The sequence below is a fragment of the Pseudonaja textilis genome, chromosome 1 (assembly GCF_049901715.1).
Source record: "Pseudonaja textilis isolate UNSWEBS1 chromosome 1, rPseTex1.2, whole genome shotgun sequence".
Classification (NCBI taxonomy): Eukaryota; Metazoa; Chordata; class Lepidosauria; order Squamata; family Elapidae; genus Pseudonaja; species Pseudonaja textilis.
Genome location: NC_141990.1, coordinates 66,612,572 through 66,632,309, shown reverse-complemented (window position 1 = coordinate 66,632,309; position 19,738 = coordinate 66,612,572). Strand labels below are relative to the sequence as shown.

Below are 19,738 nucleotides of genomic sequence, written 5' to 3'. Positions count from 1 at the left end.
ACATCTCTGAATAACCATGAATTAATTAAAACCACCACCATTTTCCACGCTTCCCCTCCCTTTAATGAAGTCTTATGGTCAATTTAAGCTACTTTAAATCAGTATCTATTATGGAATTTTATCTATCTTTTTACCTTTTTTATTTTTATTTATAAAAAAATTACCTTAAACAAGACAATCAAAACAGATATATTATTCAGAGAGTTAGGCATAAAATCTATCACACAGAAATATTGAGTATGAAGATTAAGAGTGTCAAGATTAGATTCTGGAAGATAAAGATAAGATTGAAATTTGAGTAAGAAAGGAAGTATAAGCAAAGTAAAAATTAGAGTGCAAAAGAACATAAATACCAATATAAGAGAATGTTTGACATAACACAAGTGTTATTCAGCGATAATGTTAGTTATGAAAAATGTAACCATATATTGTAGATGTTAATGTAACAAGCCATCTTAAGCTTTGGATATGTTTCTTTCCATCATATTCCTATAAAACAGATGAATACTAACATCTGTTGATTTGTGGGATCTGTATGTGTGCAGAATTTTGGATATGAAAAATTATCAACGTTTTAGTATAGTGCTATAGAAAAATAGTTTGGTTTTGAAATTTCTTCCAAAAGTATGACACAATTTCCATCTGGAAACAGCAAATTCTTTTCCTCTGTTCTTTGCTTCTGCAAATATTTCTTTGACTTGCAAATTTTCCAAATAACTATAAGCAAACAATAAAAGGAATGGTGATAGTTATACAACAAAGCTAGTATTTAGGTTATTTCCGTTTCCTAAAATCCTGTGTGTCAGTGCTATGGTGTATATGCAGATAGAATAGCAGCAGAACAAAAGCAAATGTGAAGATAGCTTTTTAAGTACTAAGAGATTATACACAAGCTCTAATAAAGAATATTACTATTATATAACAATAAAGTATTTAATAGCTCTTACTAGCTATTAAGTTTACTAGCTTAACACTGACTCTAAAAAGGTCCTCTCTTTTAATGGAAGAAAAAAGAAGACCCATCAAAATTTTATTTCTACCTCTGTGTCAAGAAATCCAGTTGTACTCAGTAGTCTTTTTTCTTCAAGCACTATTGTAGCAGAATTAATAGCCCAATCTTTTACTAAATCTTTCTGGCTTTCGTTGATAACAGGCCTATTATAATCCTGGCTGTCATCCACTCCAAAAACCTGAAAACAAAACAAATCATCATACATTAACTGAAAGCCTCCTTTGTAGTGTTCAATGGGAATGTATAGGTACTGTCACTAATATAAAGTGAGCACTTATAATGTTGTTTTTTTAAAAAAAAACATTTCACTGTTGTGATACATTTTATGAAATGATTTACTATTCAAAGTAGAACTGATGTGTTATAATTCTAGAGATTCAAAATAATTGCTAATATTTTCTTTGAATTAAATCAAAATATATTAGGAGCCTTCCTTTAATACAAGAAGACTTTCTTGCCTCTGCTGCAATTTCCAGAATACTTTCTAAATCTAGTGAAATGGATTAGAGAACTCCTGAAAATGTTTTTTTTTTAGGTTTTGTGATGGCTTGTTGCAGAAGGATGGAGAAATTGCTTCTAGTGACAGAAACATACCATTGGATTGCACCCATAAACCAGTCTCATCTATGAATGCTGTAATTTTAAACAATATAAGAATTACTTCTGAAAAGTTTTAAGCAATCCTTTTGTGCCTCATGTACTGAAACTTTTGATTTGTGTGTAATGTATATCATGTATTTATTATTGTATGGATTAAATGATATATTCTGTTATGAAAGAGATGGACCATAAAAACTAGACATATTTCTGTTCTTGCTCTTTTAACTCTGGGTAAATGTATGTATGCTTGGCATAAATGTATTAAGTCTAAGAAACCCAGTGTGTAAATTTTGCAATAACAATGAAATTACTGAAAAACAGCATTTAGTGCTACTGTTCCAAAATATATTTTTATGTGGCACTGAAATTATCTGACAAGAATTCGATCTGAAAAGTATCTTCTTCTATACAAGGATTAAAAAATACCAGATTTTAAAATTTCATGCAAATTTAAATGTCTTTAGAAAAACATGTCTTTAGAAAAACTCTATAAAATATATATCATATTTAAATATTTATTGTAATCCCTTTTCATTGTTTTCCTTTTTTAAAAAAAGTCATGTTGTTTGATTTCTTTTGTTTGTGTGTTTCTTATGTGAACCTATTAAAATCTGAAAGCTGTGACTTTATACAAGCTTTCGCCTTGGATAAAATCCTCTACATAAGGAGATGTCATACATTTGATGAAAAGTATATGTTATCATACATTTATACTATAGTAATAACAGTAACAGAATAACAGTGTTAGAAGGGACCTTGGAGGTCTTTTAGTCCAAGCTCAAGCAGGAAACTCTATGTAGTACCATTTCAGACAAATGGTTGTGCCACAATGATCTTCTTTTTATCTGTCATCCCGAGGAAGAACTTAAACCATCTTGAGTATTATTAGAATCCAAACAGAAAATCCTTTTTTTTTCCTGAAGTCTGTTTCAATGGAGATCAGCTTAAAATTCTCCACATTTAATATGTGCAAATTGTATCAACTACTTACTCCAACCTATTAAATACTCTCTTTTCCACAGCATATTTATAAATATTTGCTTTACCACACAAGACACTGATAGTCTTCTTAAATGCTGTGCCATAATCCATCACGCTGTATTAGTTCCAAACACTCAAAGGATTCAGAATCAAAGGGAAGTATAAAAATTATTTGGTATCGCATGGGGACCCATAATTCAAAATATTAAAAAAGATATTGGAATGCTATTTCTGAGCATTCTTAAAATTTGTATCTCATGCTCAATGTTGAAAATGTGGATTTTTCATATGTGTGTGTGTGTATGTGTATATACATACACATACACACACGTAGTCCTCGAGTTACAACAATTTGTTTAGTGACCTTTCAAAGTTGCAACATCACTGAAAAATGTGACTTATGACTGTTTCTCACACTTACAACCATTACAGCATCCGCATTGTCATGTGATGAAAATTCAGACACTTGGCAACTGATTCATATTTATGATGGTCCCAGTCATGTGATCGCCTTTTGTGACCTTCTGACAACCAGTCAATTGGGAAGCCAGGTTCACTTAACAAACATGTTACTAATTTAACAAATGTAATGGTTCACTTAACAACTGTGGCAAGAAAGGACATAAGATGGGGCAAAACTCACTTAACAAATTTCTCACTTAGCAACAGAAATTATGGGTTCAATTGTGGTTGTAAGTTGAGGACTACTTGCATAGTAAAATCTTGCTATTTGCCAATAAAGCGCCATTGTATTTACATACAGCCTATGTTCTGGTATCATATGGAAAAGATCTCTGTATAAATATGCCACATGAAATTTGGGGATCCTGAAGATTGAGATTTTGTGAAGAAAAAAATAGCAATATATTTCTCCACATTATACATACATTTTCTAGAACTAGGGTGCTTAACACTTCATAAGGATACACTTATACAAACATTATAGATATATTTACTAATTAGAAATGAAGTTATATCACTATAGCTGTTTTCAGTTCTATCTCTGCTTGAGACCTTCAAAAGAACCAGAACTTCATCATTTCTATTAAAAAATACTCCCCAAAGTCAAATTTGAGTCTTTCTTAACAGTATGGAAATGGTTTGACATAATCTTCTGGGATTTTTTGTTTAATGTTTAATTTTTTTTCTTAATACACACAACAGCCAGGGGCTTCCCATTTAAGTACTAAGAAAGCCTGACTGTATTTATTTTTCTGTGCATAAATGATTTTGTTATAAATGATTTTGAAATAAATGATTTTGTTAATAAAGTACCTTGATGTAAAGTCATTCCATTGCACAAGATAAACATGCACACAAACATTATACTGTTACTGAATTTTAAAATTAACAGAAAACCAATGACATGGTAGATTAAAAGAGCGACTTAATTTAATAATATAATAGGATATTATTCCTTCCTGGGGGAAGCTGCCTCACTTCAGCATTAATGACTTATAGCTGCCTGGTAAGCTTTCCTTTTTAGGCCTGGATTTTAGTAAGTTGCTCTTTATCTGACTATACTAAACTGTTATTGGTTTCTTCCTATATTTTCAACAATTTCTCATTAATACAAAAGTATAATGCCAAGTCAGATCTGAGATACCTACAATCTACAATTGACAACTGCAGCTGAAATGCATCCTGGGGATCTCTGCTCTTCCCAATAACTAACTTCAATAACTAGTCCTCAGATTATGGTGGCAATTGGGATCAGGATTGCTGATGTTAAGTGATGTAGTTATGAAGTGTAATATCAAGTGATTGCACTGCTTAGCAATAACAATCCTCGTAGTACCAGTTGCCATTGTAGCCTGAAGACGCACAGGTCTTTCCCAGGAAACCAAAGTTGTGGAAGTTCCAAGTAAGTGCCAGGAGAGTTCACATGTAACTTAAAATGGGGGAGTCCCTGGTAAAGAGTTAATAATAATAATAATAATAATAACAACAACAATAACAACAACAACAACAACAACAATTATTAAATATTCAGCCTGTATATGGAAGTTATTGTGAGGAAGCTGGAAAATCAGAGTAAAGATTGATCTTTGATAAGCTATGCTGACCACACAATTATTCTCTAGAAAAAAACAAAGAAAGCGTGAAATATCTGATCAAAACCTTTAAAGACAAAAGTTAGAGATTTGGCCTCTTCTTGAACATCAAAAACACAATACTCAAGTCCATTGCAAGCAAATGTCAAAATAACAATTGATGAATGCCAAAATTGGAATTGACAGTGAAAAGACTGAATACATTAGAATTGACAGTAAAGAGATTGAATATATGCAAGACTGCATTCCCTTCTTAGGATTGATCAAAGCAGTGAAGGCAATTCAGAAAGTAACTTATTGATTGATCAAAGCAGTGAAGGCAGTCCAGAAATAAAGCATTGAATTGCCCTGGATCACATAACAGTGATGAACATGAATTGCGTATGGAAAAGCAAGAACATCAGTTTGGCCACTAAACTGTGGCTAGACATTAAAGCTAACACCAGCCAAAGCATAAAATAATTAAAAGAAGCCATACAAGATTGAGAAAATGAGGAGGAAAGTGATGCATAGAATCGCCAAGAATTGGACTTGATTGAACATCATGATCAATAGGACCACTAAAAATGAGTGCATTACAAACCACTTTTTTCAAAGGATGTGCTCAGCCCTAATTGTGAATAATTTAAAGACCTATCGTGAGAATGGGACCCGGTCTTTATATGAGATTCATGATAGAGCACTGTTCTTGAAATTAAACAGATTTGTTTTTAGAGGCTAGATACATGACTTGTCTGGGCACCAGATGCGTATTAATTTCATAAAGGGGGGATAGAATAGATATTATTTCAGGATCTATGTCTATATATCTAAATATATGTATTTTACATAGTTATTATTTATGTATTAAACAGATTTATGTGGCTGTTCATCCTAAAGGGTGATGAAAAAGTTATAAAATATAATACCCTTTAAGAAAATTACTTGGGGCTTCTTAAAAATTTCTCTCCCAATATAAATACACATGTGCTAGGCTCCATCAGCATTCAGGGGTCTCCAACCATGGCAACTTTAAGACTTGCGGCCTTCAACTCCCGGAGTTCTCTGGCTAAGGAACTTTGGGCACTGAAGTCCACAAGTCTTAAAGTTGCCAAGGTTGGAGATCCCGGTTCTAGAAGGTCAGCAGAGTTGGGCCATTTAACATTGGGGAAAATTATTCAATAAGGCAGGTAACATGTCAGAGAAGGCATGAATCCAAATAGTGACCATGTGACTATGTTTCACTAAAGGGATCCAGAGCAGTGGTCGCCAACTGGTGGGCTGCGACCCACTGGTGGGCCATGAGAAAATTTTGGTGGGCTGCAGAGAAATGTCTCCCCAAAGCACCCCCCCAAAGCCCACCCACCTGCTGGCTCCCACCCTTCGGCCGAGCGCAAACCTCCAAAAAGCAGCGCAGCCCTTGCTGGGCAGGATGAGGTAATAGTGCTATTGCAGCAAGAGGGGGCTGGCAGCACAGGCGGGCTGAAGCAGCAATGGAGATGGCCGAAAGGTGCAGGAATGCTGCTCTACTTGCATTCGTGCAGCACTTCTGTACCTTTCAGCTTGCCTCTCCTGGCCTGGGCTCTTCCTCGATGGCCATGGGCTGTAGGGATGGCCCAGGGCAAGAACAGTACTGGCTGGTGGTGGTGGGAGGGGCAGGAGGGGGCAAGTCTGTGCTTACCATCCAGTTCAGAGGTCCAAAATGGGGCATTGGTGTCAGTTTTCTCATCCCTCTTGGGGCTCTGCTCTGCTGCCCGCTCCCCCCGCCAGCCCAAGCCATCGCTGCCCAGGGAAAGCACAGGAAAAACAAGCAGAAACATAGCTCTTGCTGGGGCGAAAGAGCTGAGATCGAGGAAGGCACAGACAAGAGAAGACGGAAACTACTGCCTTTGAAAAGTGCCACTTTCTGTTGCCTGTGCCTTCCGGTCTCTGCTCTTTCGCCCCAGTGAGAGCTGTTTCTGCTTGCTTTCTTTTCCTGGGGGGAGGCAGCAGAGACGTCAGGGCTGCTCTTCCCGCTCAGAGGAACATGAAGAATTGCGAGTGAGCGCCGGAGAATGGCATGTTGGAAAAGCCAACACGTTTCCAGCGTGCTCTCCTCTGTCCCAAAGTAAGATTGAGTGGAGGGAAGGGTAGGAGGGAAGGAGAAGCCCAGCTGGCTTTCCTTTGGCATGGGGCGGGGTGGGAGAGACCAAATGCCCAAACCAAAAGAACTCTGTGGAAGACGGGCTCCTAATAACCAACCTGTTTGTGCAGGCGAGAGCTCCAGCTTTTCTGGACTCCACCCCCCCACCCTTCAGTCTCCACACAGGGAGGGACCCTTTTCTGCTTGGAAGGGACAGGAGAAATCTGGAGCTTCACCTCGGGGAGTCCTCTTCTTATGTGGAAGCTGAAGGGAGGGGGTGTTGCCTGGTTATTAGGAGCCCGTTGGCGATTCTAGCCTGGCACTCCTTCCCTCCCTCAACTAACTCCAGACAGCCACACCTGGCAAAGGAGGGAGAGGTTTCCTCTGATTTGGGGGAGATATGAGATGGCTCTGCTTTTCTTCCGTTTGAGGGGGAGCCAGTTCCTCCCCGTCCAGATCTTCCCAGCCTCCAGGCACCATGTGGCTTCTTAAATCCTCCCTTTTTCCCCGCCCAAAGGATGAGAGGCCCCTCCTTTCCCTTCACTCTGCCCCACAGTTATGATTAAGCATTTACAATTTTGTTATAATTAAATAAGCATTTGTGTGTGTGTGTGTGTGTGTGTGTGTGTATAATAAAAATTATGTTTAATATTCAATTTATATTTATAAAAATTTTATATTAAATATATTACTTTTTTAAAAAAAAATCATATTAGTGGTCCTCGGGATTTAAAATTATGAGTTTGGTGGTCCCTGAGGTTGAAAAGGTTGGCGACCCCTGATCCAGAGCATGAATTGTTTTATGAAGCTCTGAAATATCTGTTATGTACTTATTATTATTAACACTAATTACTATTACAAATTTTGGTAATTTCTGATTTGGATCAGATTCAGTTGAGGATGAACATGATGAAAATATGCAGGATTTAATAAAGTATATAACCATGACTATGTTATCATATATAATAAGCATCTTCTTACTGGTTTAATAGCAAATACACAATGGGAATATGGAACTAAAGAAACATTCTCTTTACATTATTAAATACACAATAAGTAATCGTCTCTGTTGTATAACAGGAATTCACAGTAGCAAATATCACCTGAATAACTGAAATAGTTACAAAAATAATATAAATCTAAATGTAAAGAATATTACAGCATTAATTTAAAACATGGCATTTAAACTGGGATTGCAAAAGAGACCGTTGTCATTAAAGACACATTTAACCTTTGTGAGATTCTTGCAAAAGGAACACTGACAGTTGATTATATAATTTGTCAGAACAATCAGCACAAATCTATAAAATGGGTGGAATTAGGTCACACAACAATGCTAGAGAAAAATGAATAAAAATAATTGTAAACAGTAACAAAATAACATACGTACAATAATATAAAATATGTAAAATATGAGTAACATAGAAGTAGAAAACCAAAACATTTACTGCAATTCAATTTATAAAATAGGAACATACACATCTACTAATATTAAACATGGTATTTATCAAGTCAAGCAGTACCAGTTACTTATAAACACTAAGGATCAGAGCAGATTTCTTCTGCACTGAACATGAGGAAATGTATGGATCTGTCATTCAAGGACAATTACATAAGTGTTTTTTTTTATGTCAGTGAATTTTAACCTTCCAGCTAGTAGTCCCTCAAACAGTAAGCACAGACTAAGAAGTTGGATTGACTAATCAGCACACTTCCGCACAACACTGCAGTTGGGATTTGGAAGGTTTGCAACAGCCGTCTGCAATCTTCTGCAATCTCTGCTTACGCATTAAGCCTTTTGCAAGTGTGGGTATGTGGGCAAGTCTAAATCAGTCTTGAGTATGTACAAATTCTTCACCACTCTCTGTTTCAAGTGTACACACACAGCCAGCAGCCAATGCAAATAAATCTAAATACAACACAAAAATTGCCATAACGATTGAGACTGTTAGCCATGGTTATGAAAAATGAGAATTTAAACATTTGGTGTGCCCCCCAATACATTTTGGTGTGGAGGTGGGGGGCAGATTGATGAAACTAATTCAAGTAACAACCAGTTTCTCGGGAGATTTAGAATCTGGCATGATTTTAACCTATGCACATGGGATTTGTTTGAAATAGGAAGCTATTCCAATGGGACACATATTATAAAACATCTTTCAGGTCAGACAATATAGGAGAACAGCAGTACAGGTAGTCCTCAGCTTACGACTACAATTGAGCCCACAATTTATCTTGTTAAGTGATACATTTGTTAAGTTAGTTTTGCCCCATTTTATGACCTTTCTTGCCACAGTTGTTAAGTGAATCGTTGCAGTTATTAAGTTAGTAATACAGCTGTCAAGTGTATCTGGCTTCCCCATTGACTTTGCTTGTCAGAAGGTGATCCCATGACCCTGAAACACTGCAATCATTATAAATATGAAACAGTGGCCAAGCATCTGAATTTTGATCAGGTGAACATGGGGATGCTGCAATGCTTGTAAGTGTGAAAAATGGTCATAAGTCACTTATTTCATCACTGTTGTAACTTTGAAGTCATTAAATGAACTTTGTAAGTCGAGAAGTACCTGTATACTATAGATCAGGGGTATCAAAAGGCATGGGGGGGTGCTTAGATCTGGTCCGCAGGGCCACCCTGGAAACAATGAAGGACCGGCCCTCACTGAAATCAAGTTTGACACCCCTGCTGTAGATGGATAACTTCACTATTGATATGGCTATTATTTTAAACCTTCTCTTTTAATCCAATTTGTACTTCCTGAGGAAGATATCCAGGAAAGATTTACCCCAGACACAGGAATTTTCACTGTTTTTTCCCACACCTTTACAAATCTAGTGCTAACTCCCTTCCTCAGCTGTCTTTTCCTGTGACTTTGGATACAGGAATCCTGTTACTAAGCCTCTTTCTTTGTGATGCTATTGTTTCATCCCTTTTCAAGCTTTAAAATAAGATAACCAATCCCTTCCTCTTCCTCCATTTGTCAAATTGCTCTACTTTGTCCTCCACTCTCTTCCCATTTGTTGAGATCTGCTCTTTTTCTGTGTGTGCATGCTAGTTTTCTTTTTCCACTGTGATCCAACTCTTCTTTCCCTTGCCAATTTTCTCTGCCCAGCCCCCATTCTTCTTCTTTCTTCATCCCCTCAGTTCCTTTAAGGAAATGTTACAATGGGTCAGGTGTGGGTCCATGTAACATCTGTGCCCTGCTAATGCCAATAGGTACATGGCAGCCTGCCAATGATTTTAAATACAGGCAATGAGTTTGCTGCCATCCTACTTCATCCTGCTTGGCAAATCCTTTAAAAATAGATAATGCCTCCAAGAGTGTGCTTTCAGGGTTGTCCCCTCCCCCTACACTATAGAACTTGAAGCACTTTCACCAAGTAAAATCCAGAAGTTTGATCAGTTTCCCACTGAAATAATTTTTCTTAAAAAGTCATCTTTATTCTATTAATGCATGATATGACTAAACAATATATCAATGAAAAGTAGCCACAATTTCTTTCCTGTTTTTGCAAGGCCCTCATGGAACCTGTTCTTATCAAATGATACAAGGTAACTTTAAGCCTTTTAAATCTAATTTGCTAATAACTATGGCATAAACAAAATTTGTTTAAAAGATCAGTATCTATTTATTTATATCTGTATCAGTATCTTTGTATGTACTTACACAGAGAGAGAGAGAGAGGGAAGGAAAGAGGGGGAGAGAGAGAGAGAGAGAGGAAGAAGGAGGAGGAGAAGGAGAAGAAGAAGAAGAAGAAGAAGAGGAGGAGGAGGAGGAGGAGGAGGAGGAGGAGGAGGAGACCACAGAGAGATATTTTGCTAGGACCCTCTTCTCTCCATCCCAAATTGTGCAATTCCCATTCTGACCTTGGTTCTCTCCTCATAGTGCAGTAGACTGGGAGCATGCAATACTTCTAAGAACATACCAAACTGGCTATTGGAAAGGACTACTGTAAACCATGTTCCACAATGCAAGTGATAAAACCGACAAAAATAACTCAGAGCTGCAGGACTTCACTGCTACTGCACTGAATTTATTTTTCTAATAAGAAAAGAAAAAAAGTAATGTAGTAGCTGCATGTGTCTCTCATTCTTGGTAGTAAAGCCAACAGAGAGTAAGAGCAAAACCGAGTTTCAAAGAAAACTACTTTCTTTCTTGTTCAAGTCTTATTTCTATCCTAGAATTATCATCCAGATGCAGACTGAATTACACACAGAATTGAGACCATTTAGTGCATTTAAACTTTAAGGTTTATATATAAATGGCCATATTAAGAAATGCAAACATGGAATAATTCACCAGAAATAGTAAAGAATAATGATTAAAAAATAGTGACTCAAGCTGTTATGAGAATGACCTATGTTTCAGATAATAAAATGTTAAAGAATACTTGGTTTCTCAATTTGACATATATATGAAATGCTCTCTTTACTGAAATACACACACACACACACACATTTTTTTCAAGTACTGTATTTCTTAGAATGGTATTTAGAATTGTAGTAGAATATTTTCCAAGCTCATTCATGTATACGTATGGCATTGTGAAATATTAGCTCCTTTGAAGTATTACATACTAGATTTGTAAAATAAGTTGTAGCCTACTAGGATCCATAGAATTGCTGTAATGTCCATTCAGAAGGGGATTTTATTTCTAAGGATAGCAGCCAGGAAATTATGATATAAGCATTACAGGAGTTTAAAAACAACATGAACTATTCTGGTTGTCATAGTATTTATTTTTTTCTGTTTTCTTGATCGTGAATAACATTTTCTACCACTATATTAAAAACTACAAATTTTAAATTTTATATCATTTATGGACTCTTTCTACAAAATGAAAAATCAGTAGTTATAATTAAAAACTGATCAGGTTCTTGAAGAATTGGTCCCCCCCACCCCAAAAAACTATGAATTCAAGTTCAGTCTTGAAAAAATTAACTCAAGCTCTGAACTAAAATAGAATCCAGATGGGATGAGTAATATGAAAACATAACCAAAATCATTCACAGCTCTTCCTTGTTTTCCAATTTAATGAGTTTCAAAAAGCTACGCAACCACGGTTACTATTAAAACCAAGAAGGAAGCTTGAGTGAAATATCGTCATAATCCAAATATTAGGAAGGAGAGTTCTATGCTGACCAAAAACATATTAGATTACCTAAGAGCAGATTTCCACTCATGTACTCACAAAGCTCTCCCTGCCAAGAAGAGAGAGAAAAATGAATTGCTATGTTCCCTCTTAATCTCCTTTAATCAACAGGAACTATGACTGATTTTCAATTCTCCCAACGAAAAAGAAGTCTTCTACTTGTAGAAATCATATTCTGGTTCTAACCCATTGGATTTGCCTTAAATTCTCGATTATACTTAATAAAGGAAAATATCCACCTTCTTACAAAAAGTAAAATAAAATGCATCTAAGTTAAAATCTAAGGACAATCAATGTAACAGTGTGACAATCATTTATATATCTATTATTATTCATAACTGATCATTTACAGCAAGGGTCTTCAAACCTGGCAAGTTTAAGACTTGTGGACTTCAACCCCAGAATTCCTGAGTAACATGTCTAGAGGAAGAATTCTGGGAGTTGAAGTCCACAATCTTAAGGCTGTCAAGTTTGAAGACCCATGATTTACAGCATGGATATTTGTTCCCACATAAACGGACAACTATTGCTACATTGAGAAAAACCTTTATAGCTTTCAAGTTTATGTTTTTAATATTTTCAGTATGCAACAAGAAAAACAACAACAAATAGTCAAACAGCAATCTTTCACATTTCATTCCTAAACAGATATCTCTGATGCTAAAAAGCTTTTGCATGAACAGAGGATTTTATTATGCTTCTATATTATTGCTACATATTTTAATTTTTATAAAAAACTATCATGATCAGGCAATAGATGTACCAAAATTAGAAGTTTGAAGCAGTATTTTCAACAAACTGCAGCAACACTAATAATTTATAGCATCCCAGATACTGTATTTTCAACCTAAATATACTTAGGGAACCAGTATGTCGTAGTAGTAGAAGCACTGAGTTACAAAGTGGGAGACTGTGACTTCTAGTCCTGCTTTAATCACAAAGCCATTTGTGTGCCTTGGATCAATGCCTCTCTCTCAACCCTAGAAAAGAGACAACGGCAAACCACTTCCAAAAAATCCTGCAAAGAAAATTGCAGAGACTTGTCCAAGTAGTTGTCAGGAGTCAACACTGACCCAATAAAACATAAAATACTTTTTAAAGTTGGCACAAAAGTGTGTTTGTTAACATGATAAAAAATTACTACTATTGCTGGTATGTTGTTAATGACTCTTAATTTTGAATTATAATTATTCTAAATTGATAAATATGTAGCATTAAAAAAATGTTTTAATTTATTTTTCGGAGTTCAACTTAGTTATTTCTGAAATGATTTAACTTAAAAGGAGCGCACAAGTAAGCAACATAGAAAAGTCTTGATTTCTACAATTATACAAGTTGTTTAAAAATATTTAACTGTAAACTCAACACAAGGCAACTTATAAATCAGGCAATATTACCTTATTTCATTTCATTTGCTATGGAGGAAATAAAAAACCTTGACATAAATTCACATCAGTTCTGGAAAACAAATTTTAAAAAACAAGGCACATATTAAAGGCACTATTAAAGCAGTACATTAGGATTAAGCAAAACTGGAACTGTGTACTAGCAACAGCTTGGGAAAACACTGCACAAGATAGTAACAGTTTTGCTTTGTGAGTAGTATCTTTCTGAAGAAAGGTATCACAACACCTTTAGTCCAATAACCACTACCATGGTTATTATCCTATCAAGTCCATCACAAATAATAGTTAATTAAAACAGCAAATATTTATACGACTTACCTTATCAATCATCTTGCGTGCTTCCATCTCCTCTGCGTTAGGATTTTCCAGTTCAATAGTGTAAGTACCTTTATCACTTTGGTCATCATCATCCTTTTCAAGATTCACGGGAACAAGCTGAGTTTGTAGCTTCTTCTCCATGTCCTCGTTTGGACTTGGTCTATGCCCCAGGCTTCCTGAACTTCTTAACAATGCACTTTGTAAGAAAGGTAGTACAGCAGAAGGCTCTTCTGATTTTTGCTTGAAAAGTTTTGCATGCACCGCCCTGTGCTGGGTGGAGCTGTTCTGTGCCGATGATGGGGGAGGTTTCACTTTTTCAGTTCTTGCAAGGGATGCTGGAGAAGGCGTTTCAGGGCACAAACCTCCTATATTTTGAGAAAAAGAATACGATCTCCTTTTCCGGGGATGGCCTTCATCAAAGAACTCAATCATAAAGGCAGTCTGACTTAAAACAGGTTGATCAGAATGTTTCTCTACATTCAGAACTTTTGAATGTAATTTTTTCTGTTCAGTATAATGATGCTTTAAATGATCTTCAAGTGCAGCACATTTACTGTAGAGCTTGTGTGCCCCAACATTTTCTGAATCACTCTGTGTTCCATCATCATGTTTATTTCCTGCAAAGACAAAGAAAAGAAAAATCTAGCTCTCTATAGTCAGCATAATGTAAAAAGAGCATTCCAAAGTTCATACAAATACAGTATTTGGTTCTCTGTTAGACACTCAACAGTTCGTTAGTTAACAAGTCTTCAGGCTTCCCATAGCAACAACACCCTCATTCAGACTTGCTATACAATAATGGAGTCATTTGCCAGCTCACCAGCAAGTGTTTGAATTGCCTTATTCAAAAGACATTCAGTTCTTAACCAATCATGTTCTGATGAAATCTGAACACTATACTATGAGGGCACAAGAGATAATTTTCAATCAAAATATATTAACCCCTTGTTACAAATAACTCATGAACTAGGGAAGAAAACTTACTTCTAAATGTTCATGAAAAGTAGAAAGCAAAAAGAAATAACCAGTCTAGGTTTTACACCTGTTAATTATTTAATTTGCAGAAAACTTAGACCTATCCCTTCGGTTTACAAAATACATTCCTTCATTTGCATTAATACTGATAAAACTTAAGATTTTTTTGCTTTAATTAAATAGTTCTTGTGAAAATTCACATAGAAACAAGAGATAAACACGATATTAATTTTTATATATCTGATTTTAAAATGTAATTTAGAATCACATGAAAAAATGTCTAAATGAACATAAAATATCTACCTGAATAAGTATAAAGCAACTATATAATATGGAAGTCTGTACAGTAAAAATATGCCATGATGATCAACAAGAATTTCCCCTACATAAATTGAATAACTTCTCAAGGTTTCTTCATAAAGTTGATTGGCTGTAAAAATGTACTATTTTGTCCCTTTAAAACCACAAAACACAGTTGTGATCTAGATACTGAGTAAGCTTTAATATTCTTTCTTGACCAGAAAAGACAAGCCCTGAATAACATGCTTTCATCTTCACAACAGTCTATATAACAATTACTTTATAACAGTCAGTAATTGTTTCTTGGCCTCTTAGATGCATATTATCTAAGTCAAAGCTGGAAGTACTGACAACACATGGCTAGGGATTGCATACAAGATGTTCAATACCGTACATTACTGCAATGCATTCTACATTCAGCAGTACAATACCTTCTGATAACCCATCAGCATTAGATCACAACTTTTGAAGGGTACCTCCAGAAATATCCAAAACACAAGGTGTTTTTAAAAAACAAAACAAAAAAATAAATAAATTCTAGAATGTCCTATATTCATAGAACCGTTGTTTGGAATCTGCCCATTAGCTTTATATTTATATTTTAACCATTATAATCATTACATCTACTTTTAGCTGAAAACATTTAGTTTGTTTCTTTTAGTTATGAATACAAAAATACCAAAAATCCTACTTTCACTTGAATTCTATTATAAAACATTATTGGAAAATTATACCAGTTTATGTATACAGGTTTTAAAGGAAATGTTTATTTTGTAACTGTAATAATGTTTGCATTAACATTACAAGTTTTGACAAGCACAATGTTTTGGTCCTGCTACAATTTGTTATTAATCAAAATGCTTTTATTAAAAAGTCTTGATCTGTAAGAATTCCAATGAAGTGTAGTAACTGTATACAATTCTAGCAAGTATACTTACATTATGTGTTCAAGGCAAAAGAAATAAAGCTGAAATTCTTTATTTTACCTTTCAGTCTCTTCAAGTAGACTGGAACATCACTCTTAATACTTTTTGAATCTTCTTCTGAGGCTTCCCACATCATTGTTGGGGGATTGTTTTGTGCTAACCAGTTTGCCACTTTACTTTCCGGTGCCATCATCACAGTTTGAAGCCCAGAGAGATCCTGAGCACCAGAAGGAGACTTCTTAGGCTTGGGACGCTGATCTGGAGTGAATTTTGTGACATGATCTTTGATGGTTACTTTTCCTGGGGTGCTGTTATCAAATTCAATAGTAAATGAAGCATGCCCCGCCCCTGCTATGTGTGTATCTTTTGTTGGGATCTCATGAATAGTACCCTCAGGTGTTTGTGAATGTTGCTGGGCTTCCTTTGTAGGGATTTCAAAATAACTTGGTTCCCTACAAAAAGGATAAGTTTCTTCTCCGGTTGCAGCTGCACATTGCTCCTCAGCTTGCTTGCCATCTGTGCTGCCTCCTATTAAGAAAAATAAAGAAATTGAATTCTCCAATATTGTGCAACCCAAGTCTTCAAGGAATTTCAGAATCAGTATGAAAGCCAGGTGAAAATTCTTGAAAAAGAAATATAAGTTTGTGCAGAAAAAAAATGAAAAACAGCTTCAGAACTGCCATTTTTCTTCACCTTGTTGGTATTTTAATTCTGGAGACATGCAATAAAACTAGCATGCCCAATTGGAAGTTCATGAGGAATCCAGAGAAAATTTGGAATCTGTTAGATTTATTGATGTCAAATGTTGCCTTCATTTACTGAAGTCAGAGGTGATGTCAAAGAGATGATTTTTTAGAAAGTATTTCCAACTCCATGGTCAATATTGAAATCTAAGTATAGACTTAGCTTTAATGGATATTTTAAATATACCTAGTTATATTATATTTTAAAAATATTCCTGGAAAGATCAAGTAAATAAAGGAGGATGCAAAGATTTCAGAAATTTTTTGAAAATCCAAATTTTAAACTACAGAAGTGAAGTAAAGATCAATTTAAAATAAAATTTACTACAACAGCAAAAAAACAACAACAACCCTATAACACGTGGAACTGTACATTTCTTATTTTCTGATGAACAAAGAATGTAGTAGAAGAAGGAAGACTGTACATCCTGAATAAATGTTAAAACATTTGTGAAACATTATGCAATTAGCATAATAAGCTTGACAGCCATGTCAAAGATGTGACCAAAACCACAAGCAATGCTTCTGAAAAGAATATTGGATAGTAGGTTGAAATTGCTGAATTAAGATGCTTATAAAAAACAAAAAGAAAAATTTAAGATATTAATAACATTTTAGGAATTTTTCAATATGCTTATACTATGGATGAAATAATGGTCCCATATCATGCAGAATTCATTTTAAAATGCTTAACAAAGCAAGCTGCAAGCAGAGTTCATGATGTTGTTTAAAAATAATCACATTTAATTTATACAGAATGGTTACTTAGAATAGCAACAGGAAACAGCTCTGTATCTATTTTTATAGTTGAAAAATAAATGACAGTAGTAATGAATTAGAAATAGCATACAGTATTGTATGATCATCAATCTAAAAGAAATCTTGTAGCTGAGGCTTCCACTACTTTACAGTAATGATAAAGTGTTAAACTTTTATCTTATTTTGAAAGGTTATATTACATCCAGTTGAGACACACAGCTTTATGCACAATCTGTTAAGATTCCAAGCAGAAGAAAATGGAATGTACAATTTATTGTTTTCTGGGAAAGAGACAAATGCAGATCAATTAAAAGAAAATTTCAGTAATTTAACTGATCAAAAATGTGTTTTTTGGGGGGTGGGGAGAGAGAGAATATGCATTTATAAAATATTAATTTAACCAACCAACAAATCTAGCATGTTTATCTGTGTGTATGGACAAGATTGTCTTTATATCCAGTCCTATGTGTTTAACTATCTTTTTATAGATTAAAAAGGTTCACCTGGATAAGCAGAACCTTTTGATGTTGTTTAGGTAGCTGTTACCAAATTTGTTTTTTATGCTACAACTCCTCATACAGAATCCTGTTTTCTATAGCCCATGTAGAATACACCCTTGGATCAAAGTCAGTGGATTAAGTTCTGGTTATCAAAAGAATAGTGTCCATCAACTAAACAATTTTTCTTCTTCCCCATGTATTCACCAAATGTGTTCCACATGGTTGCAGGAACTTCTAGAGGAGAGCTGAGATTTTTAACGCTATGGGGGAGGAGAAATGAAGAGTAGAATAAATCTTGCTGAGTGAATTGAGGTCTTCCAGAATAACACTGAATATAAAGATTTTAAAGGATCATACTGTTCAGATTGATCTCCCAATAAGCTTTTTATAAAATCTCTCATTTTTTCTCTTCTTAAAGTGAAAAGAGTTACTAGATTTCTGGTGGTTAAATCCATTTACCTCTGTAAGTACTATACTGTGGCATGCAAAATGTTAAGGAGTTCTCTGCCAGGATATTGTACGTACAATGCAGCACTGATGCGGAACAAAATGGGTCAGTTGCTTGGTTAACACACAGTGCAGAGCCGTCAATATAGCAAATGAATTGTATATGTATGAGAATAGCTAATTGCACATATGAATCCAAAACCAGAAACCAGGATTCTGGAAGTGAGAACAGCAAGCTTTTGTTTGAAATGGAAGAAAGCACAACACAGCAGGAAGCAATAAATGCTTAGGACAGACATGGAGCAGCATTAGTTAATAACAAGGTAGGAATGACAGGCGTAAAGAGCAACTGGGTAAGGAAGTCAGGGACGGCTGATAGCAAAGACTGTGGAAGACCAAAAACTGAATTGAAGCATAGTGTTTCCTGTGACCGGATGGGATTTTGGACTTAGACAAATGAAAACCATTGTTTCTGTAAAAGAAAAGAATTCTATGTAGCAGGCACATGAAACTGAAGTTTTATGATATTTGTTAGCACAACAGATTGTTTCTATGTAGAGAGAAGCAATCGTCCATACAAAGTAATGACAGCAAAGAATAATTCCTTTGATGGCCAAGTTATTTCCTACTTACTTTGTAACTTCGTTATAAATTTTATACCGTAAAACAAGCCACTTAAATTTACTAATCTAAATTGAGGAGCAGTTAGGTATAGTGATTAAGGCACCAGGTTGGAAAACAGGAGGTTGAGTTCTAGTCCCACCTTAGGCAGGAAAGTTGCCTGAGTGATTATAGCCCAGTTATGGTGTAACTGGCTGGTAGAAAACGTGAGCACATGCGCAATTCTGGACATCTCAAAGTGGCACGTGTAACACTTGTATGCCAGTTTGCTTCCAGGTCCAATTCAAGGTATTTATTATGATCTTTAAAGCCCTACATGACATGGGACCATGTGGAACTGTCTTCTCCCCATTATATCAGTCTGTCCCACCCAGTCAAGAAGAGAAAGTATGTTACAGACATCTCCACTTAAAGAATTTCAACTGGTGGAGCCCAGGAAGAGAGCCTTCGCTGCCCTCATGCCTGCCCAGAGGTGACGCAGCCCCCACTCCCTTGGCTTTTTGGAACCATTTGAAGTCCTGTCTCTGCCAATTCATGTGAGGCTCGGAGAGAAGCATGCAACATTGGGGTTGGTTAGCGCCTTGAAGTCCCCCCACTTTTAAATATTAATTGTTTTGTCCTTGTTTTCACTTTTATTGAAATATATTTGTATGGTATTAATGTTTTAAATTGTATACCAAGTCACTTTGCGAGTGACTGTCTCTAAATCTGACAAACAAATAAATGTTTGCTGCATTGTTTATAAAAGTAATAAAGGTGGGATAAAAAATATCTAAATAAATAAATCTTAAAATGAAGTTGGAAAGGTTGCTTTTATTAATTAAAACTTCCAAAATAT

The 19,738-nt window shown here is 35.4% G+C and overlaps 1 protein-coding gene across 11 annotated transcripts in view; it reads right to left on the bottom strand.

Moving 5' to 3' along the window:
* Positions 1 to 19,738, bottom strand: part of CEP170 (centrosomal protein 170) — an 81,346-nt gene that overhangs the window by 29,215 nt on the left and 32,393 nt on the right. For 8 of the 11 annotated variants that reach the window (XM_087936868.1, XM_087936861.1, XM_087936876.1 and 5 more), the window contains exons 8-10: positions 15,891 to 16,358; positions 13,630 to 14,246; positions 1,041 to 1,190 (exon numbers count right to left, since the gene is read on the bottom strand). In XM_087936868.1, coding sequence (XP_087792994.1) covers positions 1,041 to 1,190; positions 13,630 to 14,246; positions 15,891 to 16,358 — 1,235 coding nt within the window. The remainder of the gene's footprint in view (positions 1 to 1,040; positions 1,191 to 13,629; positions 14,247 to 15,890; positions 16,359 to 19,738) is intronic. The other 3 variants (XM_087936913.1, XM_087936907.1, XM_087936931.1) reach the window with 1 other exon arrangement.